Raw genomic sequence first — 24,190 nt, 5'->3', positions numbered from 1 at the left:
TGAAAATATTAATTAATTAAGGAGGTAGTCTAATAATGTCAAAACATGCTAAATCTTGTTAACACAAATTTTTCTCAAAATTTTTCTGTACCATAAGCTTGGCATTCGTAGAGCATGATTTTTAGAACGTATTCTAATTGACAGAACAAAGAAATTACCTAGAACAAATTTTTTTTTAATTTGTGAGTTTTGTTGTTTTCTACTTTTAAAAATCATAAAAATAATTTTTAGGTAAAAATTATGGTGTTAGAAAAAAGTTTATAATTTTTTTTTTTAAATAATTATGAAGTCCAGCTTCTACAAAATTTGAAGTGAACTGCATTTAATTAATAAATTATAAATTTTTATTTTACGTCGTAGAATTTTGAATTTTCAGACTAAAGGTTCAATAGTTGCTCTTTTGTTTCCTTTTGTTATATTCATCTGAAAAATATTTAACCTCTCAAAAAAAAAAAAAAAAAAAAAGCGCATAAAAGCAACATCACCCTCCAAAATCGAGAAGAAGTAGAGTCCCTACGGTAATGGAGGAGAAGGAGAAACGATCAAAGGCTCATTCGTGGAATCCTAACCCTAACCCTAAATCCAACGCCACAACAATGAAGAAGAAGCACGACTTCGAGTATTGCACGGTTTGCAAGCTGAATCACGACCAAGGTCCGAGCCACAAGTACATCCCCAGCCACACCAAGTCCCTCTCTACTTTCCTCTCTCGCTTCCAGGCCAAGCTCTCCGACGTCGTTTTCTTCCTCAAAAACCCTACCTTCCTCCGCCTCGAACACGCCGCTCGCAACCGCCTCTGGTGCGTCTTCTGCGATTTCGACATTGACGAGCGGGATAGCTCCTTCGCTTGGTGAGATTCTCGATCGTCATTTTTGAATTAGCTGTAAAATTAGTGTCTGATTGATGAGAAAACAGAGGAAGATAATCAAGTTGTGGATAATTTCTGTACAAATTGATTGATTTTGAGACTGTGATTGTGAAATTGGTGGTTTACACTGTGTTGGTGTTTTTTGATTATCAGTGGCAATGCAATTAATCACCTTGCGAGTGCCGAACATCTGAAGAATTTGAAGCACTTCTTGTGGAAATACGGTGGAGGAATGGATTCTGTCGATAAATTCAGGATATTGGAAGCTGACCTTGCTAAGGTATACAAGGCCTCTCTTCAATTCTGTGGCATTGTGTTCCCAATGTGATTTTATAGAGAAACAATTGCGAAAACAAAAAAGAGTTAATCATAGAGTAATATTCTTTTTAGAGTCTATAAGTTATTAATGATTACGCATGTGGCTGCAGTGGGAGAAGAAGTGCAAGTCATTGAAGAGTGAAGCTATTTCTGGAGGACCAATGCCAGGACCTTCAAATGATATCCATAATAAACTTGAATATGGAATTTTAGATACTTTTGAAAATAATAGTAGTTCAAGTTTTTCAAATGGTGTTATGCCTTTACTATATCATACAAATGAGAATCAGGTATCCCATTCTGGACTTTCTCAAGTTGCAAATGTTGGCTGCTTTGTGCAAGATGTTACTGCGTCCTCTTCTATTAATTCCAAAGGTTTAACAGGTATGCATGTTTGTTTATAGGATGTGGATCTTTTGTTTATGATTATATTGGGATTGGCTTAGAGGTTCCTCCCATATAATGAAACATGCTTATGTTAAGTTTTGCTATCTGCTGTGTGCTTACTTTTGTGACCTCAGTTAGTAGCCAGGGTTCTCTTATTTCTAATGGTAATAAAGGCTCAGCTGACGGCAATTTCAATACTGAAAGGGTAAGTTTGGTCATGCACTTCTTCAGAAAGAACAAAAAGCTTTCTATCATGTATTTGTATTTAAAATGGCCATAAATTTGACTAACAATAATATGTTTGATGCAGATGAACAAGGTGTATCAGCACGGAAGAATGACAATAGGACAGAGCAGTTCTCAAGGTAGTAATCTTGTGTTTGTTCTATGTGTTGATCTGAACTATTAAGTTGATGTCAATTGTGTACATCTTTGAAAAATGTGCTAACTCTAATGAATGATTGCAAAATTTATATTCACTTTTGACCTGATGATATAGGTAGAGTTGTATTTAATCTGATATAGGTAAAGCATGCTCATTCACAATTTTTTTTTTCTTTCCAGGTGTTCAGAATCTCACTCAAATTCCTTCCAAGGGTCCGAAAGAGGCCGGTGGAAATGTTTATACTGGAGCACTTCCTCCTTGGTTTGCAGCAGATGAAGAAAATCAGCTTAGTATTCCAATACAACCAGTTTCTGGTACCCTTCTTCCTCCGTCAAGTAAGTCAGGGAAGTCCAAGAAATTAAACCCAAAACGAGTGGGAGCAGCTTGGGCAGAAAGGAGAAAGAGGGAGCTGGAGATGGAACAAAGGGGTGAGATTGTCAAGAGCGATTATGATGCTAATTGGCTCCCCAATTTTGGTGGAGTTTGGCAATCTGGTACCCGGAAAGAGACTAAAAAAGAATTTGAGTTGGAGAAACTTAATTCAGTTAAGGTTGAAAGTCAATCTGAGATGCCAATCAAGATACAGCCTTACGTCAGCAAAAGGATGGTGAGTTCCAATGTCCTACTTACTGTGTCTGTTTGTTGATGACTGAAAGTTTAAGATTTCTAAAGCTAGTTTCTCTTTGATTGGTAGGATTTCTCTGTTTAATGTTGTGGTACAGCATTGGTTGCATGATATCTCATACATTCATGTTAGGACTCAGTATATGAATTTCATAAGCCTTCCTGTATCTGGTGAGTGCTAAGTTACAGGGAGATGTTTAATTGTCTCGACCTTCTATGACATTTAGTAAAGAGGACATTAAGATAATCCATTAAGGCTTATAGGCATTATTTGAAATTTGAAGAAACCTTTTTATCTTGGCTGGGAAAATCAATTCATGAATACACCCAGACACACTCCATCCCATTCTACTTATGGGGATAAGAGATGTTGTTTGGCTCAAAGGCAATTGGCACGAAAACCAACTTTGAGCATTACCTCTCCAGTGGAATCATTTAGTTGCCTTCATTTCATTGTTGTCGGATTGTATGCGGTCTAAAGTGACAGTAAAGAGACCATGCAGTGAAGTGATCTGATGATTGTGAGCCTTTATTTCATTGTTTTGTGCTTAAAATCTATGAAATGCAGACACAACACACATCTGACAAACTCCTAAGGCTGAGACATTTTCTTGTATGTTTCCTTTCATGCAGCGAACTGGTGCAAGTGAATAATTCTGTGATTGTGAGTTGATGATTTTTCCGAAGACGCACATCTGGGAGAACCACTATGCAGATAATCGACCTTTTTTCTCATGAGTTTCGGTAGATGCCAAATTGAGCTGAAAATTTGAAGGAAACAAAGGAGCACTGGTGTGATCAGTTTTTAGGCTATTGTACAAGATAGAGCTGTAAGTTCAAATGCGCTCATAGTAATTGAATCAGATGTATGCAATGTGAATTTTTCCCTGAGAAATATATTCAACCTGATTTTTTTTTTTTCCTTCATGTCATGCATGTTGAACATGAGAAAGATATCAGGTTTTGGATCAATCAATGGATTATTTGTGTTGACAAAGTTTGCGTCAATGATCGATCACAATGGTTTCTAACTGCAAAAACTGGCACCTTTGACATGTCACCTTAATTAGAAATGTATTAGGAACTGGAAATTACAGCCTGTAGGCTTGCACTTGGATTGCAGATTCTAACTTCTACATTTTCACATACTAGTCATCCATAGATAGATACACAGATGTAGGCACAAAAAATAGTTCTTATTTACATATAAATAAAATAAAAGAACTAAAGAAGTGAGAAAATCTTTTTCTACTAGGTCTGTATACATCAATAGATAGATAGGAGCTCCACTCTACTTATATTTGCAAATCCCACAACTTCAAATAACTGTCTTTCTATCTGGAAATAACTTGAAATTCCCCTCTAACTCATGGCAGTGATAAAAATGCTGAGCTCGTTCATGAAAAAGCGGCCATCGCATCTGGTCTTCTACCTTTCTTGTTGCACTATTGAAAACCTGAACAATGATATAAGCTTATCTCTTTGTAGATGGGGGGAAAACATAGAACTTAAAAGCAAGAATTACACTATTGTAACTTCTTTGGGAAGGCAAAATTTTGAAGAATTTGTGTGACCCATGATCCTAAAGTTCCATAGTTTCCCTTTTGAAGAAACCAAGTTCTCATCACACAGAAATTCCCAGGAAAACCACTTCTCAATTGTTCGATCCACATCATGCACTACTACATCCGTAATATTCCCATTTCTTGCTAACATACTTGCAGTATATATAGCTGCCATCCTGCCTGGTGCCTCGGGCCTATTCCCGCTTGGTCCATCCACCACCACCACATCCCATTTAAGCTCATAAACTTCTTGTGGCAAATTTTTCAGCGCAAGCTGACATTTTGATACTTGAAGCTGTTTTGAGCTAGGTGCACAGACTGGGTTTTCCCTTGCATGCTTCAGCAGGTTGTAGGCCTCTTTTGCAGGTACCTCGTAGTCCACCCTGTAGATTCTGGTGGTGTTGGAATCTGTTGTCATGGTGCTTATCTTGTTAACGTCATCCTCCAGAAAGATGGTAGTGCCGCCTGCATTGATTGATGAGAGAGATAGATACTGAGGTTCCAGCCCAAAAATGAGGAGGTTGCAAGGGGCTCTCTGGGAAATGAGATTTGACAGAAGTTGGTATTCCTTTTTCCGCAGGCGGGTGGCGTTAATGGAGGCACTTCTCTCTGATTGAAATTTAGTGCATGAGGGAGGATTGGAACATGAGTCTCCAAGAGGAGGTAAAGCAGGCAATGGGTGTGAAGAAGAAGAAGATGTAGTTATTGCTACTCTAATAAGTCTGAGTACAGAAATGATTGAAAGGATTAAAACAAGAAAAGGGATGAGTTTCTTTCTGGCAAAGTTCATATTTGTCTCTCCTTTCTCTCCTCTCCAATACTTGTGTCTGTACAGTTGATTTAGTTGGGCTTCAGGTGAGATAGAAGGAGAGAACCGTACTAGAGGAGTTACAGAAGATCGATAATGGGGCACTTCTGGGGGCATTGTTTCTCTTTGTTTGCTTTCACAGCTCCACAGCCTGCTTTCACATCCTTCTTGTAAGAGGTTGCGGTGGGGTTTATGATAATTTAAGCTGTTGTGCTTAAAGTCTACTAGCTTTGGTGTATTTTTGAGTGAGAAAGAAGGAATGCTTTGCTTTTGTTTCAAGCGTTTCTTTTCTTTTATTTAGGTGTTTGTTTGTAAAGAGATGTTGCATTTTAAGATCGCATTGCTATTTGTCAACTTATGAATAGAAACAACAATAAAGGGTTGGTGTTTCAATAATTCTTCTTGAAACTTTTGAAAAATTGTGTAGTGTAGTGTAGTCTTGTTTGGTAGTTATGAGTGAAGTTGAAGAAGGCTAGCTAGAGTAGTTGTTGGGCACTGTCAAGCTTAAATCATTACCTTCTCAGTTATAATAATATGACTGATAATAACTGATTTTGATGCCCAGCATGCATCGATGCAGAGATTGGAGTTTTTTAATCTGCTGTCTCACAAATATGCAGGAATGTATAATAAGTCGAAGAAAAAAAAAAAGATTTAGGAACCACTTTATTGCCTCATATTTAATATTTATTGAGTACGCTGAAACGGAAAAAAATCGTGTTTTTTTTTATTTTTTATTTTTTAAAACCCTTAACTCACCATTACATATGTAAGTGAGAATCGAACCTATGACTTTTATAATATTGGAATTAAAACGTACCAACATGTCACAGCTCATGGGCAAAAAATCGTGTGTTATAACCCATAAATTAGATGACAATGACACATTTGGAGTATTTGTCCTAGAGCCGGTTAGAATCTATATTGTTGAGTGTGATCTTTTCAGCAACCAAGTGAGGCATTCTTGAGAAATTCTTAGGTAGGAACCACGTGGTGGGACAACTCAATCAAAATTAAGAAGGAATTTTGCATATCCCAAAATTAGCTCTCTTTTAATAAAACAATATACCCAAAACATCCCCTGTAAGGTCTTGATTGGACAGATCTACTGCTACACGGTATGGTTGACCTACCTAAGAATCTCTCGAGGTTTCACTAAGAAAAATGGAAATCCGCCAATGATCATGTCATCAAGCAAAGGGTGTTTTTACTAATTTTTATATTTTTCATTTATTCATTTGTTTAACACTTTAACTAGTATAGTTGTCGAGTGAGTTTTATTAGATCCTGTTTGGGTCCTGAATAAAGATTCAAAATGTGTCATGTTTAATCTTTCTGGAGCATGCAAAAATAGGGAAAATGCAGATTTTGATGAAATTGGCACATTCAAATTTTTTAGGACCTTTGCTGCATAGAAAATTAGGATCATAATGTATAAATAAAACAAAGAAACACGGAAATGTTGTCGTAATCATGAAAATTGTAGTTCTCAAGTGTTACAGAAGATACTAAAAGGAGCCAAATAAGAATTGCATAACTATTGCTTTCCCTTTGAGGGGCATGTTGATGTTGTTGCCTGCATCATCTAGCCTCTATCAAACTCAACTTGAGGAATGACCTGAAATTATAAAGCAAAACACATAAGTCCCACATTACCACCATAACCAAATGTGCGTAACTTCCAGTTCTAACCAACTGGCTTTGAAAACCAATATCAAATGACATCGATTAAACATGTAATTAGTTGTTAGGTTTTGGAAAAGTTTGGCTAAAACGTTTTATGCTTGAGGTCACTGCCTTGGCCTTCACATCAAACTTCAACATCAATGTAATAGACCAACAGAGTATAACCAGGACTCTCACAAGCAGATACACCCATTACCTTATATCACATCATCTATTGTTCAATATCAATTAGATCAATGGCTGCCTATTTCAACCCTTTAAACTACTCATACTGTGGCGAAATGCTCAAGACAAAACCAAACCAAATACGAATCGCATTATTATAGGATACATAGTAAGGATTCTGGCATCCAAACTGAACAAATGTCATTCAATTTCCGTAAAGTTTACAAAGTATTACAATTTGACCTAAACACAATGATAAAAAATACTACACTATATTATTATATTCCAGCACAATTAAAGTCCTTGGTAAAATTACAGCAAAAAAATCTACCAAAGGCATGCCAACTACAAACAATAAATTTACAAAACTGAGCCGAAGAAACGCAGATTGAGATGTAATCCAATACCTAAACAGATCCGACGATGATGTTGTTGATGGGAATGAAGATCAGCTTCACGAAAAACCCAACGAATCCCATCACAACAAACCCGATGGCTGTACGCAACGCCACCTTTGAGAATTCTGCACCAAAATCAATCATTCAATTACAGTCAACAACAGAATCAAACACCGAATTTCAACAACCGGGAAAAAAAAAAAAAAAAAAAACGGGATCGAGAGAAAACACAGATCGGAGGTGTGATGTGAAAAAGGTTTTACCTTTGCGATCGGGCTTGTGGCACCTCTTGACGAGCCGAGCGCTGTCCTTAGCGAACTCTCTGAGAGGATCCACAACTGAGTCAATGGCGTCCATTTTCGATTTTCTCTCACTAAAATCTAGAGCGAGAGAGAGAGAGAGAAGACGAAGTCGTTAGAAATTTGGCTGTGAAATTTCTGTTTTGAGATTTATTTATAAAGGTTCATTTACTAAAATTCCAATATTGCCCTTTAGTCCGAACAAAAACAGCATTAGCCCACACGTTGCTGTCAAGCCCACAGCCCAATCCGGTGAGTTAGACCCAGCCACGATCAAGCTCAATTTGACATAACTTGAGCGAGCATCATGTGATATAATTCGACCGACAGGGATTCACTGCATTTTCACAATTCAATCTCCGGTGAGGTGTGTGTTGCACCAGGACTCCAGGAGGTTGTCTACACTTGTTGTAATGATAAACAAGTTCAATAAATCAACAGCTCCTTGCCGGCAAGGGGTGTTTAGACTTTAAACCATAGCCATTGACGTCCAAGAAAAGAACCAAGTATCGGGAAACATACTAAAAGTCTACCAGGTTTGATTAATAAGAAATTGATTCAGTTAGCGACATGAGAAACCTAAATTATAAAGACTGCACATAAATACTGAACAAGGCAGTGAACTTTCAACTGCTCGGGATCAAAGGGTCTTAAACAAGTCTCTTGTCATCTCATTAAATAATAATAGTACTTCAAGCAATCAAATATCTGCTGCAGTGCTCATTTCCTTTCCTTCGCGCCATGCAGCAAATTGTCGACAAATTAATCTCTTTTAACTGCATAGGAAAATTGAAAAAAAAAAAAAAAAAAAAGGTTCAGATCAGTATCCATTGTGTGTTTGGAAAGCTCATGCCACAACTTAGGCATAGTTGTAATGTTGAAGGATCACATACATTAAATCAGTACACCTTTCCTGATGCAACCAAGGACTAAATTCCGTTCACAAAATGAGTAGTTAGCAGCATCCAACTATGAAATACAGCTAAGAAAATTGTGATGGTAAAATTCCACAAGTGTGGTTAAACGTGTTGCAATTCAACTAACATTCTTACCCATCACCTTAAGAGTTGAAACACCAGCATTTTAATTGCTTAGGTTTTATGTTATAATCCATAATAGTTGAGCAAAGTGATGAATAAACAAAAGACACTGTTAACTTAATATTTTCCTAGAAGACTATCCATTTGAATCATAATCAATCATGGAAAAAAAAAAAATTGATCAGTTGCACGTTTTTCTGGGACAGACAAGTGCCCTCCATAAGAGAAGGGCAATTCTACCAAAAAAAGAAAGGAAGAAAAAAAAAAGAGGAATATCACAGTGCTACAAACTAAGAGTAGAAGAGTTCAAAACCGCTCTCTCCTAAAAGAGGCACATTTTCAGGTGTCTGATTAGAATCACTACGCATGAAGTATAAGAAATGCACATCATACATTTTTCAGTTTTTATATCTCAAAGGAGAGTGTGAGATACAGAGCACAGAAGAAAACATCCGAAATAGGCTTCCATAGAAATCAATTTCTATTAACAAATATGTCCTACCGGCAGCTGGTTGTGCTAGCCACATGCAGTTGCCGGTCACAACCATTATTTGCTTGGGCCAAGAACACATAATTTTTCAAAGTAAAGCTGTAATCACATCCCTAAAACCAATATAAAATGAGCACTGTGTTCATACCAATGGAACTGACCCCAGTCACTAGTAAGTAGTAACTGAAACTATTTTACTAAAACTTTTTCTTATTTTCTACTCATCTCATCTTCCAGCTTCCACAGACAAGCACATTAGTACAGGCATAAGCCATCAAGTCAAATGAATCCACACATAGTAACCACACCCCCAGTAATAAAACTTGGAAGATGCGGATAATTAGCTGACTCATTTTTCAAGTTGAATCAATTTCAATACTCTAATCAACAAAAGACTTCTTTTTGCCTTGATGAAATTACCCCAAAGCACCAACTTCTAACCCAGATTTTCCAACTTTTTTTTTAAAAAAATTTACCTATGAACAATTGCAAATTATAGGCAAGTGCAACAGTAACGAAGTCAAAAGTCCAAAACAATATGCTTCCTTTGGTCTACATGAAACAGGTATGAAACGTAGAATGCAGAAAAATTTATCGCCAATGCTATAATATCAGCTCCTTCAAACGAATACTATCATTTCGAAGCACAAGTTACAGGCATCACAAATTAAGAACATGCAAACAAACCAAGCAGTGAAATTTACACACATTTTCACCTCAGTCATGATAATTTACAGACTAAAAAAAAAAAATTTACTAACATCATTATTTACCTCTGGCCATCAAGATTGCCCTGGCCACTGCTCCCTCCACTCCCATAGGACCCATCGTCCGCCGCGGTCTGCCACACCGACTGCCACGCCTGCGACGGGGGCTGCGCATAAACGCCGGTGGGGTCCATGGCCGGCCTCCCAATCATCATCCCTCCCGGCGCACCGGCGGGCTGGCCAATCGGCGGGTAGTAGTAGGGGACCCCACTGGCGGTGGTCCCCACCATGCCGACAGCTCCGAGGCCGGCCTCGTCCTTGATCTCATCCCGGGGGACAATATCGACGAGGAAATCGAAAATATCGGTCCTGGTAATGGCGGCGGCAATGTCGTTTTTCTGGAGAGTGCGCCGTTTGTTCTCCTCGGCGTGGAGCCAGGAGCGGATGGTGAGCTCGAGGATGAAGAGCTCGCAGGCCTTGGCGAACAGGACGGGGGCCTCGGCTGAGATCATCCTGACGTCCTCGTCGGCCTTCATGATCTTCTTGATGCGGGCCAAGGGGAGCTGGTGGTTCTTGAAGTCGTTGACCTGCTCGATCTCCTGCCGCTGGTAGTTCCAGAACATCTGCAGCTGCTGCTGCTGAGCCTGGAGCAGGTGGTGGAAGGGCGCCGCCGCGACGGAGGAAGGCGGGCCGCCCTGGGCCGGAGGGTAGGTGGCGGACTGGGCTTGGTGCTGGTGCTGGGCGGTAATGGCGGTGGCGGTGGCGGCGGCGTTGGGGTTGTTGTCCATTGGTGATGTGGCGAATTGGAAATGGTGGGGTGGTTTGATCAGAGGGTGCGGTGATGGTTTGATTTTTGCAGGGTTTTGTTTTTGTGGTGGTGATTTCAAGGGTTGGAGATGGAAGAGATAGGGGGATGCCGTTTCCTTGGGCTTTTTGGGCCCTCTTCCAATTGGATCATGCCACCTAAATAAAAAGGGCAAAAAGCTTCCATTTTCTTTTAAATTAAAGAGGCATGATTTTTATTTTATTTTATTTTCTGCTCCTCTCATTAGAAAGAGAGAGAGAGAAGAACAGAAAGAAATGAGAGAGACATCCTTTTATTTATTCATAGGGCGATATTTTCAAGAAAAAAATCAGAGCTTGAAGAAACAATTGTTTATGAACGTGCTTCGAATCTCATTCATATTGATTTTAGTAATGTTGTTTAAGTTTCTGTTATTTAAAGGAAAAAAAATAAGAGTCGAACACATTGCGTCTATTCTCTAAAAGTGTCACATTTGTGAAATAAAATCATTCAAAATGAGTAATGAGTCACAATTTCATTCATATGAGTGACACATTGGGTCAATTTCACACAAATTCTATGTTCGTGAAAGAAAATAGATAGTAATGCGTAACGCATTGTGTCCATTCCACTTGAGCAAAATTTCCGTATTTTCCTTCTTTGATTCATAATAAGCATAATTCCAATGCACATTCTAATTCCACGTTTCACAAGTCATATATGTATAGTGTGTGTCTATTTCACAGGTTGAATCATTTAAGTCTAGTCTCTAATTATCTCCACACACAAAATTACAATTCGAACCTCTTCTAACTCTCACCCTCCTTTATAACCAAAGAAAAAAAAAAGGGGAGAGAAGAAAAGTGTAACATTAGGAAGATATTTCTCTTCATTTTCGTTGATTAGATGCCCCTCTATTAGTCTATTAGCAAAGCATTTGCACGAATTACGGATTGAGGCATCAAACTCATGCACAATTATAAATGACTGTCGTCTAAAGAAATAGACTTGCAAGCCAATAAGCAAACTTTCTTTACTTGATGGCATAGACTAAAGTCACTAAACTAGACCATATGTTTCAACTGCTGTCTCTATTCTTCCCTTTTTTGTATAATCATAAGCAAGCAATTAAAAACAATGCTGCGGATTGGGATTACAATATTAACAGGGAGAGAATGTCCCTCTCATGCCCTGCTTGTGCTATCACAGTAGTACCCTTTATTGTTTATTCTGCTTCTTTTACCAAACGCAGATCAATTTTTCACATGGAGAAGCATCTAAATCCAGTTTTTACCATTGTTTACTTGGGAGTTACCGACAGTCGAGGCAAGGTAATAAAGGGTTTTTACCGTTATTCCTGCTAATCTTTAGCATCCTATTCAGAATGCTTCCCTGTCTTCCACTAACGGTGATTAGTGGAGCATTAAACTAATGGTGATTCCTCAAATAAGATCTTACTGAAACTGTGTGACAGAAGAAAGGTAGTTAAATTTCAAAATTTATTGAAATGCTGGATATTAGTTTTCCATGTGCCACATTGCACATGTACAATTGAACATTAGTGAAAATGAAGTGTATGATGAGAAGAATGGTCTTAAAATGCCAAAAACAACAGCCAACAGTGACTAACAGCTGAAGTATTACTTTGAGAAGGCAGAGATTATAAGAGTTGAAACTTTGATCCAGGTTTCTTTTGTTCGTTTAGCATAACAAGGTAGCTGAATTTAACATAAACAGATAATAAACCCTGTGTATCAAAAAGGTAAGCAGCTCCTAGGTCTGCATTTTTGACCGGCTGCGAAAATTAGTCCTTTTTGAGGTATGAAGTTTTGAAAACAAAAAAACTCCTAAACTGTGTTGAACTAAAAATACAGCTAAGATTAGTCTAAAGGACAGTTCATGCCTTCGAACAAAACTCTGGATCCATCAACATAAAGCAAAGCAAAGAAAAACCGCTGTACCTCAGTCCTTCTATTTACGTCAAGTACACTAAAGCCGCAACCGCTTAGCACCCTCGACAGCTTGTCCTTCCCTCGGGCGTTTCCGACTATATACCCGCCACTTTGTTGCCTGGGGATCCTTCTGCCTCTTCATCAAGTCTGCCGGATCTTGTTCCTCGGCATCTTCTACCGGACCTGTTTCTATAGTTACTTTGCCATTCTCTTCTCCATTACATTTTCCAGCTGTCTCCTCCATTTTGGCTTGTGCTTCTGACTTTATCTGAAGAAGTTCCAAAGGAGTAGATGCAGGATCAAGCTCCAAGCAACCCTTGGGAGCATTGTCTCCTTCAAGACCTGTGAGCAAGTAATAAGGGACCTGGTGAGAGAAACGAAACATTTCTTCTCTTGGAATTGTCCTGATTCTACTTCTGTCTGAATGTTGGCGGAACACAGTCTTGAAGCCAGCAACTTTAACAAGAGGGACAATGCTCACTCCTATCTCCTCATTATAATCTTCTAGCACTTGCACCATGTCATATTTGTGTATCACTTCATCTGGGGTATGTTCATCCCAATCAGGGGACCAGTTCCTATATAAAGCCCAGACATCTCCCTTTCCAGGATATATACGAACTGCTCCTCTTCTGCCTTTTGTCCACTTAACCTTGTGGGAGAAAGTTTGAAGATACTTGTAAACTCCATGCTTCCCTATCCGGAGGTCCCCGCTAGTCTTAGGAAAACCACAAGCAACCCAATCTAGTGGAGCGAGTTCGTGATTGGTTTTGGAATTAAGCCAACTGATTTGAATTTTGAATGGTTTCAAAGATATGATACTGTGAATCATAGCATAATAACGGGGCATGCCATCATCTTCGTCATACACAGCCCACACCTGGTTGCTAGCAAATGACTTTTCCGTGCGATGCTCATCAAAATCATGAAAGTCAGGGTCTGGAACACTCATTGAATTTGTATTACCTTCCTCTACATCAGAGTCATCATGAGACTTGGCAGGGGAGGACATCTTTCTGGGCATGTCCTCAGCATCCACAGATACCCTACACCCTGTCATATCGGCTTTAACACCAGGCACATCAGCTTCTTTCTCTCCCTTTTTCTTTACCTCATTAGCGTCCACAGTCTTTGGCACAGAAGGAATGCTTGACTTGTCAAGCTTCTTGACAATTTCTTTCGTAGCCTTTTTCACCAATACATTTTGCAGTTCTACATGTGACAAATCCCTTGTGCAATTAACTCTATGCCTTGAAGCTCCATCCAACCTTCCTGCACCAAAACTAAACTTGGAAGATCCAAATATCTTGTTCATAGTAACTCCTCCATTTCCCATTCCCACTTTAGTTTGAATCTCTTGCCACCGATGCCTTTTCCTTCTAGGCTTAACTCCATTGGGCACAGCGCTGAAACCAGTGTTAGGAGACCCAGTAGGTAAGAAAGGATCTGGTTTCTTAAAAGCGTGAAATTTCCACTGATGGGCCTCCTTATATGGAAACGATTCTTCATGCCCTCTATTCAATTGCCTGAATGCGGGATGAGCGCTACCTGCAGCTTGACTAGAACTGGAGGCTGTTGCTTCCACACTTTGATCTCTTGCTGAGTTGAAGCATAGACCAGATATTCCCGATGATCCCACATCTGTAGCGGCAGCATGTGTCCATCCTGGAGCAAACATTGGTTCGTCGACACCAGAAATTCCTGATGATCTCACATCTGCAGCGGAAGGATGTGTCCTTCCTGGAGCAAACATTGGTTTGTCAACACCAGAAATTCCTGATGATCTCACATCTGTAGAGGCAATATGTGTCCTTCCTGGATCACAAGAGTTATTGGGCATGGTAGGCTGACTTTTATGTTGCTGAGCATCAAAAGGGCTTGACATGGATGCATTTTTGGGGGCTGGTATCTTATAAGCTATAAAATGCTTCTGGCAGCTGTGACATTGAAGCTTGTGGTTGAGAAACCTTCTAAGATACTCAAAATACATCTTGCACCAACTGCAAATGGTCCAAAATGTAGTTTTCCGACCTTTCTGTGGACGAGAAGTTGACAAAGGCTTGGTAGGGGTAGCCCTCCTCTCATCCCTTGTGTCTGAATGGTTCTTCTTGAAGGCATCCTCAAAACCATTCTGAGTAGTAGGCATCGATGATTTCCCATCTGGCATGGTAGGAGTAGCAATCCTCTCATCCCTTGTGTTTGCATGATTAAACTCAGACAAATCATGGAACCCATCTGGAATTCCATCATGCATAGAGCTTAAAATCTGCTTCTGGTCATAAAGAATTCTCCTGGCATTGGATATAATCTTGAACGCTCCTTCAGCACCTACAGATTTATTTTTGTCAGGGTGTAGAACGAGAGCCAGTTTCCTGAATTGCTTTTGGATTCTGTCTTCATCAGCCAAAGGTTCCACACCGAGGACCTTGTACCAATTAACTTCCCCATTTGGTCCCTTCTCAGCAGAGATGTAGACATCGAGAGTTGCCAGAAATTGAGGAAGACCATCAAGCTCAGGATACAAGTTTTGCGCTTTTAAAGCAAATCTTTTAGCCTCATTAAAGTCAGACTCTGCAACCTTCAGCTCTGCTATCTGTTTGGCCTTGAGGGCCTCTTCTTTGTTGCAATCCATTTTCACAATGTTGGTGCCTCTCTGAATCGGTCCACGTGTCTTTCCTACTTTGCTTCTTTTGATATGTAGGCCACTCCGATACGAACCACAATCAAACCAAATATTAATTCTATCAAACACGCAAAAATATTTTTGCGTTGATCATTAATAAGTTACTTCTGATTGTGGAAGCTGCATACGGAAAACAGAAAAAACGTGATAAGGAAACTAATTGAATTCCGAGATTAAATAAAGATGTGATGATTATACCAAACAGCACAGCCATAGTTAATCAAAGGCAACAACTTCAAACATAGAAAAAGAACTAATGAATGCTTCCTCTCATATATCCGTTACAGAATCTTTAACAACTCCCTACCTAGATTTTTCAATTCAATCATCAAATAAAATTACGCGGGAAACCAACAATCCATGGAATTTAACAAGTTAAAGCGCTGAAATTCCCCAAGTAAGTGCAGGATAAATTGACAAAAGCACATTGATGATACTAACATTGCAATGCCAGCCATCACATTCATACTCAATCATAAGATCACGAAACAAAAATTTTAAAAAACCTATCTTGTTCCAGAGAAATGCTGGTAAAACTAACGACTGCAGGGTGAATGGCCGTTGTTGAATTCCAAGTTCACTTTTATAACAGTTGTCAGAAACCATGTAAAGTACAATCTCAGTTATCATACACTTCTAAATAAAAAAACAATCCAAAACAGTAAATCATGATCCAAATTTGGAGAACCAAGAACACAAAAACAGATACCCAGTTCTCAAATTCACTAAAACTTAACAACCTAATCAAATCCACAATCAAACAGGCATACAAAACCATTTGAATTAGCTTCCAATAATACTCCAAATTCCACATAAAACATGCCCAATTCAATTCAGTAGCTTTGGCTAAAACCATAGAAGTCTGATAGCATTAGTGACAATCAAAATAGAGAAGCAATGACAGAAGATTAAAATTCCAAACAAGGCACAGAGTGAAAAACCATATTGAATGAAACTGAAAAAATAAAAAGAGGGTATGAATGAAATTTACCCCCTTCAAATATTTGAATCGCAGAGACGCCATTGATGAATAATCCCAACCAAATTCTTGTAATTGCCCTCTATCGCCACCCTGATCAAATTTTTAAACAAAATCTCAATTTCAGGGGTTTTTATTTTTTGGTGAAATTCTTTCTTTCAACCCCTGAAAAGAATTCTGTATGATATTATTTTATATATCAAAAGCACTCAATATAATACAAAGGTAATATTGGTTTCGAGGCATTTAAATATTGATTTTTTCACCAAACCATTTTTTTTCCCTATGGTTAAAATCTAACCATGGTTAATTTCTAACTCTGGTTTAGAGGATTTGTGGTTTCCTACATTTGCCAAAATTTCCCTAAATTAGAGGGTATAAAATTTATTTTTTGAATAGTCATATGGTTTTACCTCATTATTTCTTATGCATTATTATTTTGTATGCTTATTGGTGTTTCTTGTCACACTCTTCATATCACACTCTTCATATAATTATATGGTTTATGTATTTTGACAGAACCGCTCATTACTAATTATTAGAGAAAGACACCCGTCAAATATTAATAAATAACTCGTAATCATGCATGAAGTTTTAAGTTTGAAGGCGCGCGATCACATTTTTAAATAAAAGTTATTGTCAAAGTCATAGATACCGTGGGGTTTACGTAAACACAACTAATTTGAATTATATGGAGGATTTATTAAATTCACTGTGATTTCTTTCATTTTTGGCAGTAACAGCAGGATTAAATTCTGGGGGATACCCTTCCAATCATAGTCATATGCATATCCATGTATTTAGATCTTTTCCATTTTACTGAGGAATCTGAGATGTCGGTTTGACAAAGAAAATCCAATTCATGCACCACCATCATAATTCTACCAAAAATGCCCAAATGTAAGTCCTAATTAATCACCCAAATGAGTCATTCACAGATAGTGATTCAATGTGTTTCTAGTTTTGACAGTGTGAAAGTTTAACTATTGTTAGACCCAACCCAAAATGAGCATTGACGGATTGAGTGTGGGGGTAACAATTCTCAGCAAACCAGTACAACCAATAAAATATGCAAAAGGATCTGCAAACATCAGATTAATTCAAATCATGCAACTGTGTTGCTTACATAGCAAGAAACCAGCAAGGAAAGAACTGATTTGAAACATTATTCATTTCTCATTGAATTGTAATGTAATGTCTGTACTGGCATATTGTAATGAATTTTCTGATATATAATGAAGTGATAAATAGTAATTTAGAGGTGCTCAGGGGATGTACGAACTTTTCTGCTAATCGGTGAAGCAGAAAGTGTTTGCTCAGACTTCTTAACCTCAGCTAAGAGTACTCCTCCAGATCAAAAGGACGAAAAGCTTTTCAAAATCATTTTGCTGATTGTAGAAATATCCACTTGCTCTTGTTTTTGCATCTCAATTGTTTGGATTTCCATAGAGTTGTGTGTAAACCCTCCTTGTTCGATAAACTACAATCATGCTTAATCCTGCTGCAACAATGCATAGTGCTGATAGGATTCCAAAAGTGATGGAATAACATATAGTACCAACACAAGAGAGGTCATCATCATCCCTGAGGGGTCCGATAAGCAATGAACTTGGATTTTGGTGTCTGAGTGTAGCTTGTTTTTCTGCATAGTAGTCATATATACCACTAGCAATCACTTCTGAGAATATAAGAGAACCAGCAGGGTTTGCCATTGTAAGAAAATTATAGAGGGCCCCGAAACTCTTCAAGCCAAACAGCTCTGAAGCTGCAGCTGGCAAAATTGCCCAGTGAGCACCATACCCTAGTCCTATCAGCACAGTGGACACATATACTTGCCCTGGAAATCCCATAGCATAGTAGCAAAGCCCAACTGCCATGATGACCTGAACTACAGCCATTACCACTGGTCGTGGGTAGGCATAGTCTCTGGTGAGAAAAACAAACAATGCTTGTTAGAAATTAGTAAATCATGTCAGATATGTCAAAGGAAGCTACTGAAATCGGGTTACACCTTACGATAATCTCAGAGAAGTAGCCACCACCAATACGTCCGAGGAAGTTCCAAATGCTGATCATGGAGACAAAAATACTTGTATCAGTGTACCCAAGTGACAAAACTATCTGACCCAAATTGTCGATAACTGTCAAACCAGATCCAGCAGCTAGCAATAGAGAAACAAACATGAGCCAGAAATCGGCCTTTATCAATGCCTGCATCAAGGTGAAATTCTCTCCTCTACGGGGGCCTCTTCTCCTCTTGACCCTCACTGCTCCATCTGCAGCTGCTTGGAACAGTTTAGCTTGAAGCTGAGAGATTCGTTTTTGTCTTTCTGATGATGGAAGGGAATCTATATCTGAAGCCTTCTCATCTTCCACCTCACTAAAAATGACCTCATTTGCCTGCTCAGATTTGTTCCCTTCTTCTTCTCTCTGTGCATCAATTAGAAGGCTCTCCTGCAGTGATGGCCTTGGTTCGGAGAAGAAAGCCAATATGATAGGGATTATGATTGGAAGCACTATGAGAACGATTAATATGGCCGCAAACAATGTGATCAAAGTTTGGCTCAAGTCAAACAGATCCTCAAGTATCAAAACTCCCAACAAATAAGCTGCCAGAACAAGGCAAACACTATATGTAAACATGAATCCTGCATTGTCACCTGGCCTGACTTGTTTGTGACCTCCCACAGGCCTAACAATGAACATTAGAGCAATGACAACCATTGATGGTCCAACTGCAATCATAAAAAGCAACGACGCTTCGCTTGGGGCATTGAACATTGCATAAATCTGAGTTATTATTGCACCACTTAAACCGGCGTATCCTTTCAGGATCCCCACAACAGGTCCCCGGCTTTTGGGGAAGTTCTGCACGCACGAAATCAAAGCTGCTGTGTTGAAGAAGGTCTCACCATTCGTTCCCACGTATATGGCAATGCAGAGCTGCAAAGGAAAACTTTGTTTTATAATTTCACTCACAGCAATGTTTTTGAAATATCAATGAGCAAAATGCAAAGTTTCTTTAGTCAAATATTCACATGTTCCAAGCACAGCAAAACAAACATTCATTCTCCAACACTAAAACCTAAACCTGATATGTCACAGTCCTATAGAAATCAAGAAAGACTCGAGCAACTATGCTCGACGCCATAAATCCTCTCTCTTACACAATTTCAATACCCAACAGAAAAGATTTCATTTTCCAACACTAAAACCTAAACATCATATGTCACAGTCCTATAGAAATCAAGAAAGACTAGAGCAACTATGCTCGACACCATAAATCCTCTCTCTTACACAATTTCAATAACCAAAAGAAAAGACACTAAAACCTAAACATCAAATGTCACAGTCCTACAGAAATCAAGAAAGACTAAAGCAACTATGCTCGACACCAAAAATCCTCTCTCTTACACAATTTCAATACCCAACAGAAAAGATGGTCAACTCTTTAATGCTTTCCCAGTCTGATAACTAATCACTGGCCAAAAGGGTTATTCAATTAAAAGGTAATCTTGACAGTTCAAGCAACAGTAATCAAGGTTATCAGGCAATACATATCACAATGAAGTAGAAAAGGAGCTAACTATTGGTACCCACAAAAAAGGGAATCCATACCAGAAACAACCCAAAATCAGACTTGATGATCAAGATTCAAACTTGATTGAACTACTCACCACCCACAAAGGCAAAGCAGCAATCTTTTGTGAGACTATAAGCCAAAGCAATCCATATCCAAGAAAATTGAGCACTGCTCCAATGGCCAAAAGCCCCCAACTGGGCATAATCTCGGATAAGTATCCGGCAACGAATCCAATAGCATCACCCAAGTCCTTGGCCACTCCCAGAATTGCCAGCTGCCTCTGGGTGTACCCCATGGTGCTCTTTATCACAGGAGATATGCTCCCAAACAAGTACCCAATTCCTGCAAAGGACTGAATCCACATTGCACACACAAACACAAGCCATCTGCTGTTCTTGAAGGCCTTGAACTTCCCATAAAACTGTGCCATCTTTGTGTTTGGCACAGTTTTGTGAGCTAGTTTGAGATCTCTGAATTTGAATAGTGACGAGTTTATCAGGTTGACTGTTTTTTGTTCTCAGTGCCTTGCTATATTTATATAATATAATATGAATTTAACACAAGGAAGAGGAGCTGTGTGATTGATATTCTGGATCACAAAGCGGTAAAATACAATCCTTTAGTCAAAGTGTCAAACCCAGCGGCCACTATAACTATAAGAGCCTGCATGTGCTACCTGACTGAAAGAACTGAGATGCTGTAATTGACTTTTACCTCCAAAATAACATCGTAAAAACGAATACGATAGATAAATTATAGGTCTTTCAAGAGTGTCGTATAAGCAACTACTTGGTTTGTAACTCGAACCCACTCCACATCAATTAAAACTTTTAAGTTTAGTTTTGATAGCTACAGCATTACTAAGAATGAAAATGTTGGAGAGTTTCAATTCCTTACTTTTCCTGATTTTTACTTTTGTCCCAAGTGTGTTATTTGCCAGCAATAGAAATAATGAGAAAACACACTGATTTTGACAAGCAGGTATGAAAATGAGTACTCGATATAAGTGGGTGATTGTTGGGTTCTTTAGTCCAAAACCACAAACAAGTAGAGTTGAAAAGATAAGAAGAGGCTTTGGATTTTAGCACCCAAACTGATGGTGACCAATTTGTAAACAATAACAATATGAATAAATATCTATGCACGTGCTTAGAAATAGTAACCACTGTGCTCACACCTCAAATGATCATCCCATGGAATTGGAACAAATCTTGCAAGGAAGGAAATAAAGAAAAACAAAAATTGCATTTGTACAACATCCAAGTGCCACTAAGAGCTCAGGACCCGAGATATTACAATGATGTATATATATTCACTTGTTTCGTGAAGACAGGTAAATATTTATTCCCAACAATGTGCTATATGTATTTTCAATTGATGTTCTCGTGACAAAATTTTCATGCAGAGATTGTTCAATATAATACAAATGAGAATCTGATCCGTGAGGACCTTAGCTCATTACTATATGTGCCTGCAGAAGCACATGCATTATAGCATTAATATGTTTCATTGGCTTGTACTACTTTTGAGCTGATACCATAGATATGTTTAAATCTCAAATCACATCACTAATGGACCCTGGTTAGTGATTGTGCACAACGTGGATTGTCCTACTTTCGGCTGCTCACATGGGACTATGAGCTTTCTTACCCAACTATAGGGCCGCGAATTGGGACAAAATGAGAGTGAAACAGAATCCAAACAATACAGTCCATTAGGACCTGTCTTAGTGTCTTGAATAAAAAAGTTAGGTTTAGAAGTTTTTGGGTTGGATGACTTGGATCCTTAAATATTGTAAACAAGGATCAACAAAGCACGTGGTGCTATTTGCTATTAACTAATAAATTAGACTTTTAGATCTGTTATTAGGGACTGAAATTAGTTTAATACAACAATTTAAAATGTTATAAATGTTGGCTTCTACTTTTCAGTTTATTATTTTTAGACATATTTATCGAGAAGCGAACTTTGTTGCAGATCGTTTGACGTATTTGGCCTTTAATCATGTAAATCCTAAGGTTTGGTTTTCTTATATTCCCATTTTTGTGTCCCCAACGTTCTATCTGAATTATCTGGGAGGGGTGTATCTCGTAGTTTTGTTATGTAAAATTTTTCCTGTGATCAAAAATAATAAAAAAATCTAAAATGCCATAGTGATGGAGCAAAATAACTGAAAAAGATAAAAGATTTCATCAATCAAGAAGCAGGTTTAAAACATGTTGTTCACCACTACTTGTCGTCTTCTATGCTTAATTATTCAGCTGTCTGACACATCCGGTATCATATAACACTAAATCAATGGCCCTAATTCTCTTTTCAAATGCTTAATATATGCTAAAGAAAAAGTCTGAGAAACTATGTGAAGTTAGATTCATCTGAATATAAGCCGGGAATTGGAATATACCAACATCAATTAACAGATGTCAGTTACCTACACGGGGAGGACGACTAGTACTTCAGTGTCTGAGTTTCAAGGAAACTAATCTTACAGTTGATGGCATAAGGCATGACCAAATGCTTTGGTAGTCTCTACTGAGCTGACTCACAGATTCACAGTTGTGTGAATTCTGCAGGCTACATTTCGATATTTAATTTGTATGTTTACAGAAGCAACAGAACAGATTCAGTAAAAAGGAAGACTTGCAAAACAAGAAACTTGAACACAAATTCTATTAACAATTGAAGGTATATATTCATCATGTTATCAATTTACTGAGATATGAGCACATGGAGATAATAATAACAGAACCAGTGTAGAATAAAACAAGTGAGCTAGCTACCGGATACCAATCTCATTGTAGTGAAGAACAAAGACTAATTCCGGGACATGTCCATGGCTTCATTCTCATCGATTGCTTCAGCTTCAAAACTTGGAGCATACCACCCCAACTGGTCAGTAATTTTCTTCATTCTTTCTTCTTGCCCCTTTGAGTTCCCTAGAGCAGTAGTGAAAGGATACAAATAGGTTACTTTTGTGGCCATACACCTGTAAGAAACCAAGTCTCCTTTCACCAGAAACTCCAGCACATCTCTGCCAAACCCTCCATCAACCTCAGCTTGTAAATATTGGCCTGTAATCAGAAAGATCCGATTAAGTTCAGCTTACCTTAAAATATGTTTACACTTTGAATAATTATATTAGCAATATACTACTTGATACTCGAGCATCATCATTTATTAGCAACAATCTAGTTTTACTTCAATACTTGACCAACTGACATATGGGATAAATATTCATAACCAATTTTTGCCAAGTTCAGTCTATTTACCATCTGGGGTGTCTTCCAAAATCTTAATTTTCGGATTCTTTTGAGTTTCCAAGATTGCTTCTTGCAACTTCTGCACAAGTTCAAAACATGGGAATTTCAGCATCATGCAAATTACTTGCACTAAAAATGCACAGAGTTATACCAAAGTTACAGCCTTTCATGTTCAAACCATATTAGATTTAGTTCATCTAGGGAAGTGCATTATCTCCATATTAGATTTAGTTCATCTAGGGAAGTGCATTATCTCCAAACCTGAATTGCATTGCCGGAAGATTTTTCAGGAATCGTCAACGGAAACGCAAACGATGATGATCTCGGATTTGTTGATATACATGCCGGATTACTTGATGGACAAGGTCTGATTTTTCTGAAAAATAATGTCACATTGATCAAACAGACCAAATCACATTGGATACACACAAATGGATGCTATCAGCAAAATGAGAAGAACCCATTAAAGAGAAATGCATTTACTCAAAACCCATTTAGAAATGTTCTTCAAATTTCCATGGATAAGAACATTGACACAATTATCATTGTAACATCAAACATGGCAAATTTCAAAAACTAAATTCGAGAAAGTATACCCATTTTCGAGCCCAGTCTGGAGAGTCTTGGATTGAGAGAATGGAGTGGTGGGAGGGGCTAGATTGGTCCGTGAATTGAGAGAAGGGATTGCTAAAGCAGGTAAAGGAGAGGTGAGTGTTACACCGAGAGCCAAGGAAAGTAGAGCGGGTACAATTATGGGTTTATGGGTTGAATTTTGCAGAGTGGGTTGTGGGTTTTGAAGGAAATGAGAGGTTACAGTGAACGAGGGCTTGGAAGTTGGAGGTAGAAGATGACCCATCAAACTCATGTTGGTTTATCCTTCTCTAAAGCCTCAACCTTTCACTTCCATGCGCTCTGTTTCTCTCTGGTTTTCTTCCCCCCGATTAAAACGCAGTGTTTTGCCTCCAAAATTGTATCATAACAGCCACATATGCAAATATGATTAAACGACGTATAATATTGTGCCGTTTTTTCTCTTTATATATATATATATATATATATATATATATAGGTAATGCTATTCACACACCTATTATAATTTTCTATTACTTTAATTCAGTATTTTTTATAAATTACCCTAACTATCATCCCTTGTATTTTTTTTCTATGTCGCAATTCAATCATGAATCATTATACAATAAATCAATTTTT

At 38.3% G+C, this 24,190-nt stretch overlaps 7 protein-coding genes across 8 annotated transcripts; 1 reads left to right on the top strand and 6 right to left on the bottom strand.

Annotated features, from left to right (window-relative positions):
• Nucleotides 1-469: 469 nt before the first annotated feature.
• LOC112178969 (TITAN-like protein) lies at nucleotides 470-4,101 on the top strand. 2 transcript variants are annotated; one of them, XR_002927577.2, is made up of 8 exons: nucleotides 470-850; nucleotides 1,022-1,148; nucleotides 1,297-1,570; nucleotides 1,708-1,778; nucleotides 1,884-1,938; nucleotides 2,138-2,565; nucleotides 3,216-3,412; nucleotides 3,959-4,101. XR_002927577.2 is itself a non-coding variant. In XM_024317253.2 (7 exons), exons 1-7 carry the CDS (start codon nucleotides 522-524, stop codon nucleotides 3,234-3,236), a joined length of 1,305 nt encoding a protein of 434 aa, XP_024173021.1. In that variant the 5' UTR covers nucleotides 470-521; the 3' UTR covers nucleotides 3,237-3,502. The 2 variants fall into 2 exon arrangements, 1 of the variants encoding a protein (XP_024173021.1); XM_024317253.2 differs by lacking the exon at nucleotides 3,959-4,101 and having other exon boundaries at nucleotides 3,216-3,502.
• Nucleotides 4,102-4,103: 2 nt separating this feature from the next.
• LOC121050595 (probable methyltransferase At1g27930) lies at nucleotides 4,104-4,565 on the bottom strand. The gene has a single exon (XM_040511313.1). It carries the CDS (start codon nucleotides 4,563-4,565, stop codon nucleotides 4,104-4,106), a length of 462 nt encoding a protein of 153 aa, XP_040367247.1.
• A 1,798-nt stretch (nucleotides 4,566-6,363) lies between these two features.
• LOC112178551 (protein transport protein Sec61 subunit gamma) lies at nucleotides 6,364-7,664 on the bottom strand. The gene is made up of 3 exons (XM_024316702.2): nucleotides 7,468-7,664; nucleotides 7,214-7,329; nucleotides 6,364-6,573 (listed from the first exon to the last, which is right to left on the bottom strand). The coding sequence occupies exons 1-2, from the start codon at nucleotides 7,559-7,561 to the stop codon at nucleotides 7,214-7,216; spliced, it is 210 nt and encodes a 69-aa protein (XP_024172470.1). The 5' UTR covers nucleotides 7,562-7,664; the 3' UTR covers nucleotides 6,364-6,573.
• A 348-nt stretch (nucleotides 7,665-8,012) lies between these two features.
• On the bottom strand, nucleotides 8,013-10,661 carry LOC112178550 (nuclear transcription factor Y subunit C-1). Its single transcript, XM_024316700.2, has 2 exons — nucleotides 9,807-10,661; nucleotides 8,013-8,279 (listed from the first exon to the last, which is right to left on the bottom strand). Exons 1-2 carry the CDS (start codon nucleotides 10,526-10,528, stop codon nucleotides 8,276-8,278), a joined length of 726 nt encoding a protein of 241 aa, XP_024172468.1. The 5' UTR covers nucleotides 10,529-10,661; the 3' UTR covers nucleotides 8,013-8,275.
• Nucleotides 10,662-12,184: 1,523 nt separating this feature from the next.
• On the bottom strand, nucleotides 12,185-16,323 carry LOC112179970. Its single transcript, XM_024318451.2, has 2 exons — nucleotides 16,151-16,323; nucleotides 12,185-15,279 (listed from the first exon to the last, which is right to left on the bottom strand). The coding sequence occupies exon 2, from the start codon at nucleotides 15,106-15,108 to the stop codon at nucleotides 12,514-12,516; it is 2,595 nt and encodes an 864-aa protein (XP_024174219.1). The 5' UTR covers nucleotides 15,109-15,279; nucleotides 16,151-16,323; the 3' UTR covers nucleotides 12,185-12,513.
• Nucleotides 16,324-17,201: 878 nt separating this feature from the next.
• Nucleotides 17,202-20,287, bottom strand: LOC112177060 (protein NUCLEAR FUSION DEFECTIVE 4). The gene is made up of 3 exons (XM_024315239.2): nucleotides 19,816-20,287; nucleotides 18,150-19,081; nucleotides 17,202-18,064 (listed from the first exon to the last, which is right to left on the bottom strand). Exons 1-3 carry the CDS (start codon nucleotides 20,149-20,151, stop codon nucleotides 17,566-17,568), a joined length of 1,767 nt encoding a protein of 588 aa, XP_024171007.1. The 5' UTR covers nucleotides 20,152-20,287; the 3' UTR covers nucleotides 17,202-17,565.
• Nucleotides 20,288-22,373: 2,086 nt separating this feature from the next.
• On the bottom strand, nucleotides 22,374-23,940 carry LOC112179784 (thylakoid lumenal 17.9 kDa protein, chloroplastic). Its single transcript, XM_024318266.2, has 4 exons — nucleotides 23,578-23,940; nucleotides 23,243-23,357; nucleotides 22,991-23,060; nucleotides 22,374-22,792 (listed from the first exon to the last, which is right to left on the bottom strand). The coding sequence occupies exons 1-4, from the start codon at nucleotides 23,844-23,846 to the stop codon at nucleotides 22,536-22,538; spliced, it is 711 nt and encodes a 236-aa protein (XP_024174034.1). The 5' UTR covers nucleotides 23,847-23,940; the 3' UTR covers nucleotides 22,374-22,535.
• Between the last annotated feature and the right edge of the window lie 250 nt (nucleotides 23,941-24,190).

The sequence above is a fragment of the Rosa chinensis genome, chromosome 7, assembly GCF_002994745.2.
Source record: "Rosa chinensis cultivar Old Blush chromosome 7, RchiOBHm-V2, whole genome shotgun sequence".
In the NCBI taxonomy this organism is placed as follows: Eukaryota; Viridiplantae; Streptophyta; class Magnoliopsida; order Rosales; family Rosaceae; genus Rosa; species Rosa chinensis.
The sequence above is the reverse complement of the archived record's forward strand: the minus strand, read 5'-3'. Positions and strand labels throughout refer to the sequence as shown.